The sequence below is a fragment of the Hylaeus volcanicus genome, chromosome 7 (assembly GCF_026283585.1).
Source record: "Hylaeus volcanicus isolate JK05 chromosome 7, UHH_iyHylVolc1.0_haploid, whole genome shotgun sequence".
Taxonomy (NCBI): domain Eukaryota; kingdom Metazoa; phylum Arthropoda; class Insecta; order Hymenoptera; family Colletidae; genus Hylaeus; species Hylaeus volcanicus.
The window spans coordinates 5744471-5766751 of NC_071982.1; the positions used below are offsets into that span (position 1 = coordinate 5744471).

At 45.8% G+C, this 22281-nt stretch overlaps 3 protein-coding genes across 5 annotated transcripts in view; 1 reads left to right on the forward strand and 2 right to left on the reverse strand.

The window, feature by feature from the left end:
* Positions 1–7619: 7619 nt before the first annotated feature.
* LOC128879437 (uncharacterized) lies at positions 7620–10724 on the reverse strand. The gene is made up of 5 exons (XM_054128573.1): positions 10597–10724; positions 10032–10324; positions 9686–9914; positions 9255–9595; positions 7620–8800 (listed from the first exon to the last, which is right to left on the reverse strand). Exons 1-5 carry the CDS (start codon positions 10722–10724, stop codon positions 8499–8501), a joined length of 1293 nt encoding a protein of 430 aa, XP_053984548.1. The 3' UTR covers positions 7620–8498.
* A 645-nt stretch (positions 10725–11369) lies between these two features.
* On the reverse strand, positions 11370–14151 carry LOC128879438 (uncharacterized). The gene is made up of 2 exons (XM_054128574.1): positions 12736–14151; positions 11370–11710 (listed from the first exon to the last, which is right to left on the reverse strand). The coding sequence occupies exons 1-2, from the start codon at positions 13658–13660 to the stop codon at positions 11379–11381; spliced, it is 1257 nt and encodes a 418-aa protein (XP_053984549.1). The 5' UTR covers positions 13661–14151; the 3' UTR covers positions 11370–11378.
* Positions 14152–20617: 6466 nt separating this feature from the next.
* Positions 20618–22281, forward strand: part of LOC128879458 (protein unc-13 homolog 4B-like) — a 32904-nt gene continuing 31240 nt past the window's right edge. For 2 of the 3 annotated variants that reach the window (XM_054128609.1, XM_054128611.1), the window contains exon 1: positions 20620–20877. In XM_054128609.1, coding sequence (XP_053984584.1) covers positions 20756–20877 — 122 coding nt within the window. In that variant the 5' untranslated portion in view covers positions 20620–20755. Of the gene's footprint in view, positions 20878–22281 lie in introns of all 3 variants that reach the window. The other variant, XM_054128607.1, reaches the window with a different exon arrangement.

Here is a 22281-nt window from a genome sequence, read left to right on the forward strand (position 1 = left end):
CCCCCTTGGACCAAGCATAAATATTTTTGCAGCGAGGTGGATGATTTTCATAAAATAACTCAATTCGTTAATTTACATACAGGGTATTCCGTTAAAAACGAAACATATCATCATCGCTACTTAAAATAATGAGGGGGGGACCTTAAATTCAGGATTGAGATAAACAAAAATACACATAAATATTGAAGTCAAGCATCCAACTGACGCAACATGAAAACGATAACAATGGGGGGGTGTCACGAGGGACGTAAAGCCCCCCTTGGACCTAGCATAAACGTTTCTACGGTATCGGGGGTGGACGATTTCCAAAAAATAATATTCTCCAGCATCCCCTGCGGAATGCAGTCGCGTAACTGACAGTTCTAAATAGCGTTTCGTCGTGTCGTCGGTCGCTAATCCGTCTAATCTGCCCCTGAAATGAAATAGTTGCGATTCTTTCGGTCCGGGACCCTATTTCCCCCTTGCTGTGCGTTCAAGTGGCTGGAAACACTTGACCCTTGGCGACATGGGGGACGCGGTAGTTTACAAGGGGATTACATCGGTCGGGGGGACAAAGTGACTGCCGAAGATACGATCGTTCTTCCCTTTAATCGGCCACGGGGAACGTGCAAGCTCGATCTTTGAACCTGCAACCCTTCGAAAGAGACACGTTTAATGAATCCCCCTTGAAATTCCTGATGCTTATTTGACTCGTTGACGTGTTGATCGCCAGGTGCAGATGCAGATTACGCGTGTCGTGTACAGTGCACTGAAAACATTCAGAAAATTTTGAAACGTTTCGTGGAAGTAGAGGAAAACGACAATAGTATACCTGCATTTGGCCACATTCAGGAGGCTACAAAATAGGCACAGGTGATTAAATGAGACAGCAAATTATGGAGAATTTTATGGCGAATAACATTATACTAAAGAAAATTGAAAACTCTTTATAGTTTCTATCTTATAGACTGTTATGTACAGAGTGGACCAAATGCATGGACCACCTGAATATCTGTTTTAGTGTATTATCTGTGTTGGAATATTTATTACAGTTCAATCTTTTATTTTACTACAAAAATAAATGTACTAAGAATATGCGTATGTATACACCTGTCACTGCAAAACAAGAAAAGAGAAAGTTTTGGATATGGCCTGCCCTCTCAAGTGCCATTAAGGACCCTTCCTATAGTTTCCCAGAGCCTAAACAGATAAAATTGCGCTGCATACAGCTAGAACTTTTAATTAATAAAATTAGAATCTCATTGTTTCATTGTACCCCATTTCCAATAGTTTGAACAAACAGAAAAGAAATTAGGAACAGCCCGAATCTTTTACTTACCAATTAGCACTGTTTCTTCTTCATACAGTAATTTCGAGCTCGTATGAAAAAAAAATATGTGCATAGACGTTTATGAGAAAAATCCGTCGACGTTACAGAATGATATGACCCGCATCGTCCCTCCCTTGTCGCTTTTTGACTCACCTACGTGCCTCTGCGACCCCTCCTATTCTCGAGGCGATGGTGGGAGACGAAACGGAAAGAGCGGGGGAGGAAAGGGGGTGCTGACTTTTATTACCCCGTCTGATGTTATGAATGCGAGCTATACGCAACCCCTCTGCGTGCAGCCCCCTTCCCCCGTCTATTCCGCTCCTGCGAAGCGGTTATGCTTTTTACGACATGTATATTCGTGGTCGCTATCAGTGACAGTCGTCGACCGATCTAACGATCAAGAATTTATCATTAATTCACCCTTAAATTAATGAAATATATAAATAAGAGTTTGGTTGCCCTGTAAGGAAAAGAACATTTTTTATTCGATTTAGTAGCGTTAAGAGGATGAATTTTATATCAATTTAATATAAAGGAAATAGAAATGTAATATATTATTGAATATCATTTAATATAAATGAAATAGAAATTATTTCATACTTTTTAGTGCAATTTTAATATTTTTTCGAAGCCGGTTATATTCTTTATCCAAAAATTATTTTATTACAATTGTTAATATTCCAAGAGGAGAGTTAACATTTCGAGAACTGTTACGTAATTCAAGTCTTGAGAATTGTAGGATTCGATGTAAAGAATAAGACTAACCTCGAGTCATAGTTCGGCGCTTGTTCGAATGGATTCGTAACGGGTGTTCGTTTCTACCCAACGCTAACCACCGTCTGAATGAGATTGCACCGTTATTGAAGCTCTTCCTCCGGCAGTGGCGGGCCCGTGATCGAAGTTATGATGTATGGTGCCGGTTTCAGAGATGCAGGTGCAGTCGGACGTTCCACATTGCGCGCGACTAATCGCAACGAAAATATTTGTATGCTTTCTCGACCCCTTAATAACGGAGGCATCGGTCATGCTGTTCGGTGACGCGAGACAAACGAATCTCGGAAGAATATTGCGATTTGTTGCGAACAGTCGTTTCATCGTACGATAAATTAAATGGCGGGCTCACTCGTTATCGCGTCGACAACGTTAATTGGACCAACGTCCACGAGCCTCTAGATTTTCTGTTTCCTTCGCATGGAAATCGATACACTTGGAAAAATCTTTTTATCGAGAATTTCCAAACAAAAAATTGGTAATCGATATATGTACATATAATGAGGAGGTTATGAAGGTTATGCTTTACATTTTTGAAGAGTTTATATTATATGGAAATCGCTTATCTTCTGTCTGGAAAGTCCATGCCGATTTTTAGTAGACGGCACAGGTCTGAATATGTCGGAATGGCTGAAAACAAATAACATATATACATTCCTTAAAATATGGAAAAGTTGTGGAACAAAATGGTACATATATAATTCAATAAATATACATCGAAATTCAAATATGTCTTTGAATTTTTCTTAAAAAGAGGCACGAACTTTCCGGACAACTCAATATAAACAAATAATAATGTTAGAACGCAGTTTCAAATCCATGCTGCATTTACGTCGACCAATCAAATATTAACCCTTTGCACTCGAGGCCTTTTTTCTAGTATCTGCCAGATTTGAGATTTGAGAATCAGGTCACTTCGAGTTCCAAAGAAATTAAACCTAAAGAAACATTATTGCTGATAGATTTGCTGCGTGAAACCTAATGGCGACTGAGAGTCATCTCTCGAGTGCAAAGGGTTAATACATGTTTAGATCACCTAACCTAAAGTATCACTAAAATATCATTTTTCCCCTCGACCACTGTCATCATCATTCCTCAGTGTTTTCTGTTATCGAAGAGCAGAGATTTGCAGACTTCCATTCTTCTCGAATATTCCATCGTTTGCTTATGCCAATTACGGGTTCAGTCATCGTTCGATATGAATCCGACCGGGGCTTTCCACCGTGTTCCGGGCAAAGGAATGCTCTTTGATCGTGCCGACATATTCTGCGTGGCCATCTACGCATTGCTGCGATTATTCGGTCCTTGAAAAATTCGTAATATCACAGAACGTGATCCTTATTACCTGCAGATGTTTATGCAAAATTTAGCTGGAAATTTAGTCACCTAAAACTTTTACCTAAAATATCTCTGTTGCTTTTAATGATACGAAGATATGCCTTCAGAAGATAATGTTTGATTCAGAGGGGAGCATATGACTGACAAACAAATTCTAGTCTTATAGCTACTGAAATGGCAAATTCAAACGTGATTATTTTTAGGATATAATTATAATTATAGTTGTACAAGAATTATTTCTCTCTAGTAGAGAGTAGTAAAGAGTCACGAATGTAAACATCAGATGATCTTCGAAGAATATCTTTTGTTCTCGAACAATTTAGGATGATAGTTTTTTCAGATAAATTGGTTATGATAATAAAAATATATACCTGTCGAATATACACCTTCTCCTTTCCGAAATCGGTTAAAAAAAAAAGTCACTTTCTGACAGTTATTTTTATATATTTTTGCATTCGTGCACATTCTCACCATATGCCCATATCTTCATAAGCCCTAAATACATAGTCACGCTTATTACACTCGTACACCGAACCCTTCCTGGAACAACATCGAGAAAACCTCGACAAGAACTCAACAAGAACTAAAATCAAAAAATCTAGATCGTTGAAAGGTCGAATTAATCGAGCGATTCGTTTAATTTTATCCGTCCACGCTCTGTAGCTACCCTCTCGCTCCTCGCCGCCCTCTAAAAAACACAAACATTTCAATAACCCGTTTCCGCTCGTATGCTTTGACATAATTTCGCGGGAGCGGGTTACATCAATTTCCAACGTTCCAATCGGCCGCGTCCGGAGGACGCTCTGGCAATTAGCGAAAAAATTCGCGCCGTAATTTCATAAACGGCCCGCGGAAAGTAATAAAAAACCTTTGGCTGGCGGACAAGGGCGACGGCGGGGTGGGCGGGGGGAGGGGCGAAAAGCTCGATACGATCATCGACTCGCTCGAACGTGGAATTCTTAACGTTGGATTTTAATCTCGAAAACGGGAGTTCCATCGTGCTTACGACCACCCGAAAAACACGGTCGCCGGATTCACCGGGGAATCGGATGTCGACGTGTATATACGTGTACGCTAGAGAGAGGGAGCGAGGGGAGGGGGCGGGGCGAACCGGTGCGCCAGGTCGACGATTTTAATATCCGCGAATGATAAACAAAGTGGTATCTAACGAAGTGGATAGAGGCGCGCCCGTAATAAAATTTGTGTTCCGCTTCGTCGCGGCCGAGCAGGAGGTAAAACGTCACGAGCGGTTTCCTCCGATTTCAATTACCTCCCGGGGGGCCTCGTCTACATAGGTAATCCCGGTTTCGAGTGACGCCGCGAGGACATCGAGCAGGTCCTTTGGTTAGTTTTTAGGTCCTGTGCAAGGCTAGGCATTATATTTTCTGGAGGGGAGTCGAGTGAAACAGGATATTTAATTATTTACTCAGGCGGATCTAAAAATGGCGAGCTCCTCCTCCAACTCGTCCCCTTTCAAAAGAACGACCCATCGATTTATTGGCATCGAATGGTTCAAGAGTCTAAGCTGCGAAGACCTAGCAAGACCAGACGAGAATAATTAGACACCGGAGGATCTGCGATATCAATCTCCACCTTTCGTTACTGTCAAAACATGTTTCGTAGCATTCGAAAACGAATCGCAGGACTGGTCGTGTAGGAAAAGCGGATCGACTTTCGATCCCAGGATCGTGGGGGTTCGAATCTCCCAAGAGTGCCTCTTATTTTTCGTTCCCACTCCCTACGGGTTCGCTAAAGAATTCTGACGCGATCTCTTCGACGCAACGAGAACGCGAAACACCGAAAATGGAGACCATGCTTTCCGAGAAAAAAAGAGTAATCAACCGGGGGGGGGGGGGGGGAACACCACGTGACCCCCGGGATCCTGGTGCGTCGCGATTCGCTGCGGTGGAAATATTCCACGCTACTCGCGATTCAGCGAACGACAGAACGCGTGTCGCGAAGTTAAAACTGCGGAGGAAAGATTCGATGTGGCGAAAGGGGGGGGGGAGCGGGGGCGAGCGGGGGCGGTGAGGAGGGTCGGAGGAAAAGGGAACGGCGGAAGGGAAAAGAGGGACGAGGAAAACGATAAGGGAACGCGTGGGCGACGGAAAGAGAGAGACGAACGACCGAACGAACGCGGGGAAGGAGAAGACCAACGTATGGTGGCGGAGAGGGGTGGAGGGAGGGGGTGGAAGAGGGATGGAGACAGTTTACTGGGGAGGGTGAGACCCCACAAAGGCAGTGGGGCTCTTTTGATTCGCGAGCTAATTGGAATGCCGCGGATGCCAACGACGATGGTACTGGGGGTTGGGTTATCCCCTCGTACGGAGGAGTGGGGGGTTCACGGGGGTCTTGGAAGTACCGGTGTAACCCAGCGATAGGCGGAGCTTACATCTCGCGCATGGGGTGTAGCTCCAGATATCGAGGCTTATCACCTATCGCTCTTTTCTCTCGTCGATTTTCATACGCGTCCTCCGCGCCCCGAGATTTTCCTTCGCGGATTATTTCGAAACGTACGTTTTAATAGGATTGAACCCACCTGACGTTGCTGCGGTTTGGGGACGCTTATGCGATTAATTGATTTGGATTAGGAAGAGGAAGACTTGGAAAATTGTCTACGCAGAGATTGCGATGGCTGCTGATCACCGGACCGAGCATTTTTGTGCATTTATGGGAGATTTAAATGTGCAAAATACACACAGTATGCAGTGATATAAACATGATTGAAAATAAAGTTCATGTTATAATATCTGCGGGTGGAAACATATTTTTATTTAGGTTCAATTTTTGTAGGTACGTTTGCAAAGATTTAATTGCATAAAATACACACAGTATACTACAATATAAAATATATCGAAAATAAATTTCACATCACAATATTTGCAAAGTAAAATATATTTCTGTCTAGCCTAAACACTAATCGCACATTCTGTGTTCCAGTACTGCAATGCTAGATCGGATATGACAATATAAAATAAATCATACGAGAGCACGTCCACGACTCATCCAAACTGATTCGTACCGTGAGATCAAAGAAATCGATATCGCCTACCGCGACGGTGTGATAGCGAAGTCCGTACGATTCTCCATCGAAGGTCTGCTTTCTTTGTAGTCCTTTGACATGGGTCGACGGCTAATTTATCACGGGCGACAAAAGGGGTGCGCGTAACGAGCGAATATTAGTTACCAACGTCATCCACGTCAGATTTTTCCGTGACAGTGTCACGTTTGCGTGCGTGTACGGGAAATCAACGACTACAACGTTCCACCTGTTTCGCTTATTGTCGTCCACTTCATGCTGGACTGGACGTTTATGGAGGCTGGAGTCACCGTCATAAGGAAAGAGTACGAAACGTCGTAATATTCAATCTGAAAAATGTTAATTCAGTCCAATTTGGAGGGAACGTCGCTGGAAATAATTGTTATCGTGTTTTTGGCGGCAGCGTCCGCCTCCCTCCTCGCCGCAGCTCGTACTGCAATAAATAATATCCGCTTTGGACGGTCCGATAGAATAAAGATATTAAGTTTAATTGTACAAAGCTCGGGGCTTCCGCTCGCGAGAGAGCGACAGAGTTTCAGCGCGTTATTAATATTTAAACAAAAGCTCCGCTGAGAGCTTCTGCCTTTGTGGCTCGGCAAAAAGCCTGCGCCACTCGCCTCCCGCGGCCCCCCTCCGACCCCTCTTGTAGCGAGGCAAATAAAATCCCAGAAAGAGCGCGAGGCTCATTACTAATTAATTACTAGCAATTGGAAGAAGAAAACAAGCCGCGAGAGGGAGGTTTTCGAGGAGCTTAATCGTTGCCTTACCCTTGACTGAAATAACTTTACCGCCATTTTCACCGCGATCGACCTATAATGAAAATAAAACCGACGACGGTACTTGTCTTTAATTAAGGTTACTCGAAGCTTTTCGAGTCGAGAATAAAACGGACAGAAACAATTGGAGGAAGCATTTACGTTTCGATGAGATTTTTCGATTGCTAAGTTTGAAGAAAAATAAAGTATTTATTACACCGTTAAACTCGGTTCAATAAATTAATCGACGCATCCTCAGGGAAGGTGAAACGATGATGGAAATTGTTTTTATATAAATCGTGCATGAAAATGGGTCTTAGGGTGACGAAACGGAGCGACGTGTGGTGGCGCGAGTGTGAGTTAGGACGGAGCGAGAAAGAATATGACGTTGTGTGTGAGTTCGCGATCTAATTTCATATTTCATTTCTTATGTTAAATATATTATCATTTATTAATCAAATGTGTCTCATCCATCCGACCTGTCCCTTAGTTCGATCAACGTTAACGACTCCAAGCAAGGATGTAAATGTACGAAGGACGAGAAGGAAAAAGATTGACTCGCCACGTATAGATTCGAAGATTTATTTCCTTTTTTTTTGCAACATGTACGCGTACGTGTACACAAGAAACATAAGTGGTGTTACGTATATACAATCGATTTTTGTGCGTCGGTGCCGAAGAAACGTGGTTAGAAGATCGTCACAGCGAGGACGAGAAGCGGAGGACGCGTTCGACCCAAATCAAGTGTAGCTTCGCCTATATGTACAGTGGTGTCGGTGCTCTCGCAGAATCTGGTTGCGGACAACGCACAGTTAACATCTACTCGAGGACAGTTACAAAAATATATATTACACAACCAGTTAGGAGGTAAAGGATCGGATAGAAGTATTACTACGTCGCGACGCTCTCTAAGTTCTCGCACCCGACGAGTCTCTCGCGATAAGTCGAGACGAAGGGGTGCCTTCGAACGCATTCGATCGGATACAAACTCGTAACTACATCCCACGCGAGCTAGCGCAGGAATACCTCGAAAGATCGCAGGATAACTCGTCGCGCTGGACGAGCATCTTTTGAGGTTAGGATCGACTGCTCGGACTGGCCGGGTTCTTCCAATGAAAATGGGCCCAAACACGGCCTTACTAGGACCCTAGGACCCTAAGCGGGATTAGAGACGAAAGACTTTCACGTGAATTTTCAATGCTTCCAGGTCTTCGCTTGCACGACATCACAGGTTGCCGGACGTGGTTTGATGTATTCGAGACTCTAGTTTGGGAGAATCCAGGTGTTATTCCTCGTAACGAGTCCCGCGCGGAATATCGTGGGACGTGTGCACGGAACGTTTCATCTTCTCTGGGAACACGTCCGCAGCTTTCCTGTGGTACCTCGACGAGGACCTCGAGTAATCGTTCGAGAGGTGGTCGAGCTGGTTATGCTCGGCGACTTCGTAGATCGGTGGCGAATTGACTTCCCTCGATCTGCGCTGTTTACTCGAGTAGGGGCTCGAGGAGACGTCGTTAGGGTCCTTCGATGAGTGCCTGAGGCTGCTTCGGCCGTAGTACGCCTGATCGTGGATGCCGGGCTCGTCGCCTAGAAAACGAGAAGGAACCATGAGAATGAAGCACTGGGGGACAGGATCTCTGTGACGGGAAGAGTAAAGGTTTGAGTGGTTCGAGAATCTAGACTCTGGGGACCTAGGAAGACTAGGCAAGGATAATTAGACGTTGGAGAAGAGGATCTCTGTGACGGAGGCAGTACAGGTCTGAATGGTTCAAGAGTCTAGGCTCTGGGGACCTAGGAAGGCTAGCCAAGGAGGACCTAGGATGTCTAGATTCTCAAAACCTAGCAAGGCTAGACATGCAAGACCTAGGAATTCTAGACTCTGGAAACCTAGCAAGACTAGACAAGACTAACCAGGACCTAAAGTTCAGGACAGGATCCGTGACAGGAAGAGCAGAGCTCTGAATAATTCAAGATCCTACGCCCTAGAGACCTAGCAAGCCCAAACCCAAGCACAAACCCAGTGGCAAATAGAAGAGCTCACCGATTGGTCCCTTGGCAGGAAAGTTCGAGCGGTCATCGAACCTGCAGTTGTTCTTATGAGGCTCGCTCTTCTTATTCGACAGGCTACCACAGCGATTGCACTTCTTGAGTTTGCCCAACTCGGACTCTATCAGGTGGTCCATCTCTGGTTTCGTGCGGGCTCGTCGAGGCTGGATTGGCATTGCTAAGCCATCGTAGCGATCAGACTCGCCTCTCGAGGGAGGCGTCCACTGATGATAGTCCGCGGCTGATCGTCTCGTAGGACTCTTCAGGGACGTCGGGACGAAGTCTTCTTCTGACGGGGCCGGGGAGACGTCGTGCTCTGCGACGTTGTGGTAGTACCTAAGCACAGTGACGTTTCAAAGTGTGGATACTAACAGACTAGTAACAGCATCGACAATTTCTGATGGTATACTAGGTCGTTATACTGACCTGGGAGATGAGGAATGTCCTTGGCCCTGAGCCGATACGCACTGCTGATGGCAGTGTCTTCGGGGGTCCTGCTGCTGTTCAGAGTGTCTCCATCGTTGTAGCCTCAGCAACGCCTCCTTCTTACCTCTCTTGGCTCTGTAGGTCTGCGGCGCGTCGGATTCCTCGTCTACCTCATCGTCAGCCTCCTGCTCGTCGTAGTCCTTGGCCAAGAATTCGCCTGCTTCGTCCTCTGTCATAGCAAGGTCTAGATATTACCACTCATGGGCTCATCTGTTCGTGGCGAGCTTTTCCGACCCAACAGACTAATGTGTTCCTCAACGTTTGTCCCTCACAAAGTCAAGTTCACCTGTAGCTTCTCCCTCCACGTCTTCTTCAGCGTCCTCGGTGAAGTTCCCCAATTCTTCCTCGAAGTAATTTCGTTTCTCGTTGTTCCCCGATTCCTCGTCGTAGCGATTTTTCCTCGAGAAATTAACGGCGTACTTGTCTCTGGGGAGTTTGGAATGACTCTGGGGACCGTGGCGCGACACGTCAGGACCGTGGGAAGACGTGTACTTGGGGCAGACTTGACCGGAACACGCGTGAGTCCTCGGTGGCTTGTAAGCAGTCAAAAAGGAGTAGCTCGCCAGGGCTTCGGGGCTCCTTGGGAAAATATAAAATTCTTTTGCGTGAGAAACCGTGCTGGGTATTGCGGGATCAGCCACTTATTGTTCAGGACAACGCTGGGCGTCGGGATCTCTTCAGCGCACGGCGAGCACGCGAACTAGTGGCGCTAGTAGTCATCCACCTGTGACGTCACTAGTTTATTCGCAGTGCACTGAAGCAGTCGTGATTTCATTCACAGACGTGTAAATAACCAAGAAATATTTTAATAAAATCGACGGTCCTTTTTAAGACAATCTAACGTTACACACCTGCTACCCCTGCCATGAGGAGGATACTGACTCTTCTTCTGCTGATGGTTCCAATACACGTCAGGCGAGTTCCTGCCGTCGGAAAGCGGCTGCATGTACTTCGATTTATGACATTCCACTTGCTTCATGGTTGCGATTGTCTCCTCCAATCTCTACAAGAACCGTTCAAACGTCCACCTTTGCGCGCGTTCTAAAAGAATTTACATATCCACAAGGTTTCGTACGTCGCGTTATTATACCACGATATCGTCCAACACTGTCAAGACATTTGAAAGAAATTATGGACACTAATTTCGTTACACGAGCCAGGGTCACTAGATTGTCTCTTAAATATTCGAGAAGCTCTCCCAGCCTCTCCAAAGTTTTTTTTTTATATCAGATTGGACGATCGAGGATCGTCAGCCGGGGTTAGTTCCGCGTGGAACACACTGATCACACTTCCTCGAGATCTACAAGCGTCCTCGAGCAAGGCTTCGCGTCGCACGAAGCTGGAGCCGCCGGCTTCTACGTGTAATCTAGAACTGTTCTTCGACTGCTAGCTACTTCAAGCTAGAATCGTCACCCGTTACCTTATTCTAGCTAGAACTGTTCCTTTTCGGTTTGGATTCGAGGGACGTGACCCTCGGGGAAACGGAAACAACGGTGTCCGGATGCCTCGAGGACGTCAGCGCTGTCAGCTCGTCCTCGATCGCGTTCGAGGCGAGACTTGGAAGGTACCTAGGATCGAGGGACGCGCAGGGTGGGATGAGGAAACGTTCACGATCGAGGAGCACGAAATCCTTTCACCATTTGTCGGTTTCGTTGCTGTCCTCGTGCTCCAGCGAGGAGGTCAGCGTGCGCTGGAACTCGTGCACCCTCTGGCTCTGCTGCTCGTGGTGGTGCTTCCGCCACTTGATCCGTCGGTTCTGGAACCAGACCTTCACTTGGGCCTCCGTCAGCCTCAGTGCGTGCGCCAGGTACAGACGTTCCGGGCCCACCATGTACTGTTGACGCGCGAATTCACCCTCCAGCCGCTCCAGTTGCTCGGCAGTGAAGATCGTTCGCACCCTCTTCAGCTTACCACTACCGCTGGAACAGGAGCTCGAGCCACTGTTCTTCGTTCCCCCTTCCTGGCCTGGAATCGACAGATCATAAACTGATACGCTAAATCTAATTTTACAACGTTACAAACTGCGTTCTTTGCCCATTTTAGCGTTACGGATATCATAACAACGGTAATTTAATTTATTCGCTGGATTTTTTCACGGAGGTAAATTCTTCGCGCGAAAAGGAATGGTAAAGTCCTTTACCGTTTCGCAATCGAACGCTTCGTTATGGAGATATTAGCGGTTGAAGTTTGCTGAAGCAGCACGCGCCATTTTTGTTACCCGTCAGCTGATCGCGTGATTACGCATGCGCACACGCGTCACACGCGCGAAACTTCAGCTGCGTATATCTCGGTAGCGAAACGTTCGATTGCGAAATTGTAAAGGAGCTTTTTAATTAGTATCAACATGGAAAATTGATCCTAGAAATATGTTGCATATTATTGTTATGCAAGGAACAATATTCTTCGTTTCAAAAGTAGTATCCTTGATTGCCTTTATTCAGTTTTCGATTCAAATATAGAGAGAATCTTTAACTCGTCTAAATTGTGAAAAGATTTTGTTTTTGGAAAATCTAATCGTCACGCGTCATTGGAACGAAATTTTCAAAGTTATGAAAAAAAAGTATATATACATGTCGAATCGAGTACCCTCCTCCTTTTTCGAAGTCGGTTAAAAAGGTTATGGAAACGTCAGAATCTATACCTTGCGACAAGAACCAGGCTGCGACTAAGTAACCAAAGATCTCAGAACGTTGCTACTATCGACGAGTTATTAGAGTTCGCAATAACTCTCGATCGCTGCCACGACGAACAGGAATTTTTCAAAATGCGATAAATCAGCACTAAAATTTTCACCGAACCACGTAGCGATCAACTATCGACGCAATATTTTCTACTCGCGTTTGTTTTGGATTGACGTTCGCGCGAAGTTAGCAAGCTGTGTTCTTTGCCTTTCGATGCCAACCTCAGGTGTTACAAAAATCATTCTACAGGGTGTAGAATAAATCAAACTCGATACTACATAAATTTAAAAAGAGAAACGATCGAAATACCCTGATGCTTCTTGTACTGTTGCTGCTGGCTGCGTTTCTCCCTGGGATTGTTCCTCAGCCCGAGGATCGCGTCTATAGTGAAGGACTTGGCTTGTTGTTGCTGTTGCTGCTGCGAGTGCTGCATCTGAGTGATGGAGTGCGGATGAGGGAGGTGCGAGGATAGATTCTGTGCTGACAGATCGGTGCCAAGCAGATGGGAACGTCTCATGCGGTCCAACGCGATCGCCTCGAGATTCTGACTCCTGGGCTGCACTTGAACGTTCTTGAACTCGTTGTGCTCCAAAACGGGAGGACTGTCCAGCATCCCAGCGCCTCCGCGCAGTCTTTCGAGAGCGAAGTTCCCGATGTGACCGTCCCTCGTTCTGTCCAACGAAAGACTGAACTCCTTCATCCGATCCAAGCTGTAATTCTTCAGCAACCCGAAATCCTTGATGTCCTTCTCGGACACCGCGAAACCGAGGTCCTTGCTGTACCTGTCCAGCGCCAGTGCAGCGTGAACGTTCTTCTGTCTGCCCTCGCGGAAATTGAACAGGAGATCCTTGGCCGTCGGATTCTTGGACCTGCAGAGGCTCGTGGTGTCCATCGACTCGTCGTTCTCGCTGGATCTGTCCAACGGGTAGCCCATTTCGTTCAGACTGTTCGCTATGTAGCCGAAGTCCTTGCCTTTGTTGAGCGTCATCGGGAGATTCCTCGCGGTGGTCTCGAACTCCTCGAAGCGGATGGAGGTCCTGCCGGGGTCCAAGCCCAAGTGAAAGTCCTTCGGCTCCGACGTGTCCTCCTTCGACTTGCCCACGGAAAGGTTCAACTCCTTCACGCGTTCGTAGTCCTGGAACGCTCTCAACTGGGTCTCGGAGTGGCTGCTGTCGCTCCTGCAGTCCGACAGGTCATCGACGGTGAGGCGTCCCGACGGATCGCACGACTCCATCGTCAGCGACGATCCTTTCGGTAACTGAACTCCCAACGAGTCAACTAAACTTCACGGAAAAAAGTCCGGAGTCAACTGTCACGGTTATATTTATCCCTCGCTAGACCGATGCCGGACACTGTCATGCGAGTCCCATTGTTATCGAAGCGATCTCTCAGGATCGGTTTTCCCCGGGCGACACTCGTGTCACTGCACCACTCGGTCACAAGTCCGTCAGACGGAGGAGCCCCGTGGACCGGCGTCACGCGTCCAACGACATCATCGAAACGACCGGTCGAAAGGGTCGCGGAGTTCTCGAACCGTCGGCGGAAACGGGAAAAACGCGAAGGACCGCACCGAAACGACGACGGGGGCAGCTCGGAAGGATGGCCGAACCGCGCTGGCGCTGCACAGCATCCCAGGATAATGATGTCAGGCACGAGGATCACCGCTATCAGAGAGGGTTTGCCAGCAGGACTAAGGATATCCGGCTAATGATCCCGTACGTGACGAGGGGGGTATTCACCCGGCCTTGCGCACCACCCCCCCTCCCGTGTAGCCGCTCTCCTAACAATCAGTCCAGCATCGCGTTTCACCTCCGCAACCCCCAAATGGACCGCAGAATACCCCCTCGCCGCCGTCAATATTTTTTCGTTCGACGAAGGAAGCCCCTAAGCGCGGCCACCAGGCGAGCACCGGTTGGTCGAGTCCCTCCACCACCCCTCCGCCGCGACACGCCCACCAGGAAGCATCGTGGGAGGGGGGTTATTTGCGGGGAGTCTGTTACTTTTTTTCCACCCTCCGCCTCAAACCACCCAGCCAGGGATCCCAGCGGCAGCTCTCAAGGCTCGTTCTTCCTCTCGTCCTGTTCTAGGCCTTCCAACCCTCCCTCTTCCCCCCTTCGCGAGCCCCATTAATAAGCTTTCCTCTGTAGACCAACGCGGCTTATCCCCCTCTCCACCGCCACCTTCCCTTCGACACACGGACACGGAACGCGAGGAAGAGGATAAGCTCACCAACACGGAAGACCACCGTTCCGCGTACCGGCTCTTAGCCTTCTCGGCTCGTCGACGATGTCATCCGCGTCTAAGACGTTCCCTGTAATTAGGTGGCCGTTCTAATGATGATGAGGTCGTTTAATTTTGTCCCGGTGATCTTTCTTGCGTTGTCTCGGATCGTGCCACCGCCACCCGCTGATGAATTCACTTGCCGGGAGGACCGGCCCCGATAGGCGACCTCGGAGCTAAGCATCAGCGACCAATGAAGCATTTTGGAGCGTTTGGCGGTCAGTTTGCTAGGTGTCCCGTCAAATCCATTGACCCTTTGCACTCGAGGAATTTTTTCCTGGTATCTATCGGCAACTCGAGATGTTTTCTCAGCATTCTATTGCCACTGACAGTCGTTTTATTGATACTTCGAGTTTTAAAAGAATTAAGCCCAAATAAACATTATTGCTGGTTGATTTACTGTAAATTATTTACTGCTCCGAACCTAGAGGTGACTGAGAGTTACCTGTCGAGCGCAAAGGGTTAACCCTTCTATTGCCACGAATGCTAAGATTATATTGATTTTGAAAATGAGATCTCTAATTTGAGATTTGAGATTCAGTCTTTGCCTCAACGACAGTCGTTTTATTGGCACTTCGAATTCCAAAGAAATTAAACCTAAAGAAAACCTAGACCGAGGGTCACCTCTGGAGTGCAAAGGGTTAATCCTTCGATCCTTCGGTGCATGGAAGATGCGTTTAGAGTTGATGAACTGTGATGTTCGACACGTGCTCCGACGTTTAATATTGGATTGCGTGATGATATTCCAAGTTGGATTAATTAGCTGCCTATCTGGCCGCAAATAGTGGATAGGATTGGCGACGTGTGCCTACGTGCGCCCGATGCTTCATAGAGACTGGCGTTGGCACTTACGTTCCCCGTTACGCAATTAAGTTAATAATAATGCACTCGCCGCGTGACGCAATAGCGACGTCTTCCGACCGTTCGATTGAACGTCGCGTTGTTTACAAGTGTCGTACATTTTCAGCAAGCACGGTTCGCCTAATTGGCCCCCTTTCTAGACTGAACCTTCATCCCCTCATTAGACGTTGACGGGTATGCAGGAATTTCAGTGCCTCGGGAAAACCTCTAAGGAGCTTAAGCTCAAGGGCGAGTGCTTAATTACGTCCAGGTTTTACACGTCGCGATCAGTTATTCCCCTTCGTCACCATCTTACTTGCTTTCTTGCCCCACGCGCTCTATCATAATTAATAATTACGCGACCGTCTACTTAATCGCGAGAAGAAAAAAGAATTGAATTGCTGTATCGTTCCTCGTAGATTTATTTTATAGCGGATCCGAATATCAGTCCTCTGTACAAACCCGATCGCCCTCTAGCGGCAGAAAATAGAGTCGAATTTAATGGACGGGGGATAAAAGTTCCGCGACGCCATTATGAAGTTGGGATCCAGCTATAAATCCCAAATTTACTTCGACCGTTGCTCGAATATATTTTACGAAACCGAACAATGCATCCCTGTAATTACATCGTATATATCACAGGGTTGCTAACTTCGCGTGCAACTTTCAGGCCCGTTCAAAAGACGCGACGCCATAAAATTTCAGGGGAAATTGAATTTTTCGGTCGGGCGATTCATCCGCGATGTGGCATTAAAAATATGGCGCGTAACTTTTTGGAATTCTAACCTTTACCGACGGTAGTGCTTGTCTTTGAACATTACGATATTTATAACCTAAAAAATTACATTTCAATTTCATTTTATTTTATTTTTTAATTTAATTTCAAATATGGCGCGCAACTTTCTAGGATTTAAATTTTTGCTCACAGGAACGTCTTTAAATAATTTATGCATTTTTATGAAATTCGAATGTGCAAGAAATTACAAAATGCGCACGACGTGCAAAAATATAAAAAAAAAAACATTGAAAGTAAAGATCATAATAAAATATTTACAGAGCAAAATAAATTCGTAATTATGTTTAATAATAAAGATCTACGGTCTATTTATAACCTAATAACCTACCACGCAGCGATCAACGATTATCCAAAGGGTACATTTTAATTTTAACTCCGAGTCCTTCGAGATCGGAAGAAAAGCAACCCACCGAAACGTCTGGAGCTTCCCCACCCCCGTTCGCACTGCATTCAGAGTCGGTAATTATTAGCTTTCGAGCGGAAGAAGTGGAAGAACACCGTATTGAATGAGATCGGCGACAAATGTTTAAATTAAACGGGCACAGCGGCGCTTGGAGCGTCGTCGTCGTGGGGGGAGGGTCGGAAAGAATTTCTATTGAAGCCCGATATCCCATCCCCTCGATGCCCCGGGGGCCAAATGACTTGCGACTCACCCTTATTACGGCCAGGAAATTTATCACGGAAATTTCGGAGAGTATTTTATCCGGATAATTGCTCCCGCTTTATAAGAGCCGCCCTTACGTGCCAATATAGAAGGCGAAGACGACGATCCCGAGGCCGTGGAGTCTCGTTCGCATCGGAGGATCGCCTAAGTTTGCCTCGGCGTAATCTTTAATTAGTCCCGTGGCCGTTAAAAATGAACACGCTCGGATAAGCGACTAATTTCGAACTGGAAAATCGCTTCGAGGAACGAATGCGACGACGCGAATGTTGTCTTTTGTTTCGCGTTGTTTCGCAAAGTCATTCGAAAGTTGTCGATACTCCTTTGAATGGTATGGTGTATTTTTAAGGCGATGTTGCAGTGCGTGGTGTCTGACTTTGTATATATTAAGGGTAAGTGAAGGGGTACAGTGTGGTAGAGTGATTCATGACAAGGTAATAGGGAATACTTTTAGTCTAGTAATTATGCCCTCTCAATTGAAGTGTGATAGTGACTTGTGGCAAGGTTATATGGAATACTTGTAATAACTATGTCGTGTCAATTGAATTGGTAAATGAGAATAACATTGCGACGACCTGTTTTATTCTCCATAAACTTTGTCTGCATCGAAGACAAAACTGAGAAAGACTGATGTTTGTGACAACCTAACAGGGAGTACTATAATCCCTAACTACAAGTGAGCAAACTAAGCTAGAGAAGTCGACGAGTTCCATTCGCATCGAGAAATCAGATTAAACCGAATCGCCTACATACCGCATTAAAGTAAGGAACTGGCTCTATAACGTTATTACCCTCTTTTGATCTTTCAAACGAAAAATCCTTAGCTCCCCACTCATCAAGCGCTATTGCGTGCGTTCCACGATTCTTCCTTCCTTCGTCTTCGTTCCATCCCCTCCTTCTCCACTCTCACTCCTCCTATCTGGAGATTTTTATTACCGCGTCTCTTATTAGAGGTTTCCCCTTTCATCTTTCGGCAAACCGTACCTCTAACCTCCTGTTATTGAATTGGACGCCATCTTTAAAAGAACAACGCTTGCATTGCGCTCTTTCGACATCTTAATTAAGAATGCGCGATGGGCTGTGCAAACCACGTAAATGGCAAGGAGCAGTTCTGGACACTTTTAGAAGGAATGTCTAGGTAATTTCAATTTCAATTTATTTTCTTGTTCTTAATAAATTCTCCCTAAAAAATGACGTTTAACCCTGGCATTTCTCTGTGTTGGACTTGAAAATATAAAATACCTTGCTTTTCCAAAGTGAACGACAAATCCAGATCAATTTCTTTGCTGTGGTCCTTAAATTGTCACTAACAAATAACGTTTGACCCTGTATATTGCAGTATTATTTTATATTATTCTGTATTGTGCTGCATCATTTTGTATTGCCATGTATTACTCTGTATTACCTTGTATTATTCTGTATTATGCTGCATCATTTTGTATCGCCATGTACTACTCTGTATTATTCTGTATTATCCTGCATCATTTTGTATCGCCATGTATTACTTTGTATTACCTTGTATTATTCTGTATTATGCTGCATCTTTTTGTATTATCATATATGACTCTGTATTATTCTGTACTATGCTGCATCGTTTTGTATCGCCATGTATTACTCTGTATTACCTTGTATTACTCTGTCTTACTCTGCATGATTCTGTATTATTCTGTATTATATTGCATTACTTTGTATTATCACGTATCACTCCGTATTACTCCGTATTATTCCGCATTAATCCGTGCCATACAGCATAATAAATTCCCCACCTCAAACCAAAAAATCTAAAACACCACCTCCCAACTAACAATCAAACCGAAACAATTCCTCCCGGCTCTATCATCGTCGCCAATTAGCAAGGCTCTTCCTTGCCGCACGTCACCCTCTGAAGATTCTCGACTTACCAACCCCTTCCCTCCCTCCCTCCTCCCTCCAGGAGTCCATCAAGATTTTCATAGCGGCCAGGTCGCCGTGCCAAAGATCTCAATCAATCCTCGCGTTTTCCCAAAGACGCATCCTCCCCGCGCCAGCGAAAGCCGCGTCCGGAAGTCGCGACCCGTAGGGGGGGGGAGGGGTAGTCAGAGGCGAGGAGCAGGATGGATTGAGACGTGTCGGGGTGTGGCCGGGCCCGGGATTAACCCCCCGCGACGTCCAATCATATCCGGGCCAGCCCCACCAGTCGATGGCTCGCGGAAACTGTCGCCCTCAGCATCTGCCCTCTCGCGCAACCCCCACCGCTAATTGCCGTGGCTTTAATATCGCGCGTGGAACGGGAATACCGACGCAGCCTGCGGGGGTGGGGATAGGGGTACCGGCGAGGGGGTAAGGCGGTTGAATGCGTCGGAGAGAAACCGGGGAACTGAGACTGCGTCCGTTTTGCGCGCGTTTCGCTGTGACATCTACATCGAAGCCGGAGCGCGTGTGCATATTTGTGGATTTTACGTGTGCCCATCCTTCCCCTCTACTTCCGCTCGTCCTCGTGCCACCACCACCCCATTCCACCCTCCTCGAAACCCTGTGTGTCTCGACGTTACGGTAATGTTCGATTTTCGAGGCAATTTGCGAGGTTCGTTTGCTTTATTAATGATCCCCGCGATTATCGAGGAACCCTGGGCGCGCTGGAGACCCGTAACAGAGATTGATCGACGCCGCACGGAGTCAATTTGCGTCATCGTTTCGGCCGCGATGACGCCGTGACGTAGGGGTTCGGATCAGGCCACTTTCGTTCCTTCGAGGCTCTCGAAATGGTGGATAAGGGATGGAATATATTGAAATTTACTGGCGCTGATGCCAATATGCGTGTGGGGATTTTTTTAGGGGTGGGGAGTGGGGGGTATGGTCCTCTGATCTTGTGCTCCTTGTGCAATTAGGTCTCTAAAATGGTTAATCTGAGTCAATTTTATTGATAAATTGAAACGATTCGGTCGAAATAATATACCTGGTTCCAAAAGGGGTTCGTACCCCCTCTCATCAATTTTCCCCTTAAAAAAAAAAATAGTGAAAACGTAAGAAAATTCAATTCTATGGTTCCAAAATTAATACTTTAATTTTTTCGTACCCCCTCTCTTCAATTCTTCCCTTAAAAAAAAATAGTGAAAACATGAAGATCCAATTCTACGTGTCCAAAATGAATATTTCAATTTCAACTGTACATACGAATGGGACCCCAAAACCATTCCCCCAAAATTTCGAATGGATCGGTCAACCATCCCTCGGGATCCCGTGTCCAGTCGACGCGAACTGGTTTCACGAGAATCTCCATGATAATTAACCGCGAACGAGCGCGAGCCTCCTTCGAATTACGCAATTGTTACGTCAAACGACGCGGACATCAGCGTGACATTTTCAAACCTAATTCACGAGACTCGAAGCTCGCGAAAAAGAAGAACCAAAAATACGCGAACCAAGTGTTCGATTATACGTAATCGGTGACGAGAAACGTAACACGGTCGCGGTTTTGTTTACCAAACCTGAACGTGGTGTCACGTGTAAGATTATTCTCACCCCCACTCGAGACACCTCAATAACTCATCCTTCACGGCTACCGTGCGACTCGCGACGACAACCGCACCACGTCCAGCTGGGACATTGTTTTCTCGAGGAGTCTTCTGCCAGCTTACCTCGACGAGGCTTCCACGGAACAGTGTCGCGCGTTCGATTTTCCCCTAGTGTCTCTCCGTCGATCTTGGGTGAAAATTATCCGTGAAAATTACTCGTGAAAATCACCGGTGAAAGCCACCCCCCCACCTGTAGAGATGCTCGCCTGGGTGGCGTTCAAACGGAAACGTGCGTACCAGCCGAAATTCGCGTTCGATGCGTACGAGGCCAGATGGATGCAGTCCATGCCCAAGGTACTCTGCGTGGGAATCAGGCCTATGTGAGTACACGTTAACGAAGTTGATCGAAACCTTGGATTTCGACTAGCCTCGGGTTTATTGATATGTTTCTCTCGTTAACTTCTTCGGAAAATGGTCGAAAGAGGAAACCGGGCAAAGTTTAGGTTGCTCGAAGAATAGTGCTTCGATCAACTCTGCATATTGCAGGAATGGAGTATGGATTTTATTTTTAGTAAAATGTGAAACATTTATCATTTGTAAAATAAAATGTGGTAGGTGTGGCAAACAAACTATAGGAGACAGTGTCTGGCAAGTTCTGGCTTCCCTACCTGAGAAAGTGTAAATGAATAATCGAAAATAATCTTGAAGCAACATTTCTTACGAATTCGTAAATGGTGTGCTCCTGGTGTTATCATTACCAGTTGATAACAGATCGTCGCTGACAGGAACAATTTATCACGCCTAGTATTTTATGGTGTTTGTCGAACTTCTGTAACTAGTGATCAAGGTCAACTATTACTGCTGAAAATAGAATTACTTATTATCACTGATATTATTTCCAACGAACTTCTCGTGGACTTTTTATGAATATTCAACGTAATACTAAATAATGTCTTGAAAATTCCAAGCAAAAATTTAACTATGTTTTCCTTTCTATTTCCCTGGAAACCCTAACAATTTTTATTTTCTATTTCTTGGCGCTTTAATTCCATTTGAATTATTTCTAACAATTTCTTCCTCAAAGATTGCACGAATGACTTAGCAAAAACTTTACCTTGCCCGATCATCGCAAGAACGTAATTCCACTTCGAGCAGTCGAGTCGTTCGTAAGTAATTTTTTTCTTACTTGTGACACACAAAAGGTGGCAATTGGATGGATAATGGCCGCAATTGTGTGTCGGATGGTTCTGACTCGTTAGCGGTGGATAACAATCTGGCATGAACGACTAAACGCGGAGATTTTTCATGACGTCATCTCAATTTTTACTATCGATACCCGCGTCGTTAGACAGTCGAGATCTTATCGCGATATGTTAGCAATTAATTCGCGATGATTGACAGGGGATGCTAGGAAACCTCAATATCCTTCTCCGGGGAATTCCATTTCATTATCGTTCACTCGTACAGGCTCACCGAAGATTCTAATGCGTAACGCAAAAGTCAAGTGAATTTCTTTAATCACTTGCAACACTTTTGTTTCTGGAGTACTACTTCCTTGAAGAAATATAAAATACAGTTGAAATAAAAAATTTTGTTAGGGATATGCTACACTTTTGTGTCTATGACACAACTTCGTCGATTTTTGCAAGAAATATACGTAGAAATATAGGCAAAATGCACGTTTGGTTAAGGACATGGTACAGTTTTGTTTCTATGACATTGTAGATAAATACTGTCAGAAATATAAAAATATAGAAATATAGAATTGCAGGAATATAGCAATA

Excerpts from the sequence above, each read along its gene's own strand:
- LOC128879437 (XM_054128573.1), bottom strand. The coding sequence starts at position 10,724 with ATGAAGCAAGTGGAATGTCATAAATCGAAGTACATGCAGCCGCTTTCC. Across the intron at positions 9,915-10,031 it reads CGTGGAGGGAGAAGCTACAG|AGGACGAAGCAGGCGAATTC; the intron begins GTGAACTTGACT and ends TTGCTATGACAG. Across the intron at positions 8,801-9,254 it reads TCCTGCCAAGGGACCAATCG|GCGACGAGCCCGGCATCCAC; the intron begins GTGAGCTCTTCT and ends CTCGTTTTCTAG.
- LOC128879438 (XM_054128574.1), bottom strand. The coding sequence starts at position 13,660 with ATGGAGTCGTGCGATCCGTCGGGACGCCTCACCGTCGATGACCTGTCG. Across the intron at positions 11,711-12,735 it reads ACAGTACAAGAAGCATCAGG|GCCAGGAAGGGGGAACGAAG; the intron begins GTATTTCGATCG and ends TGTCGATTCCAG.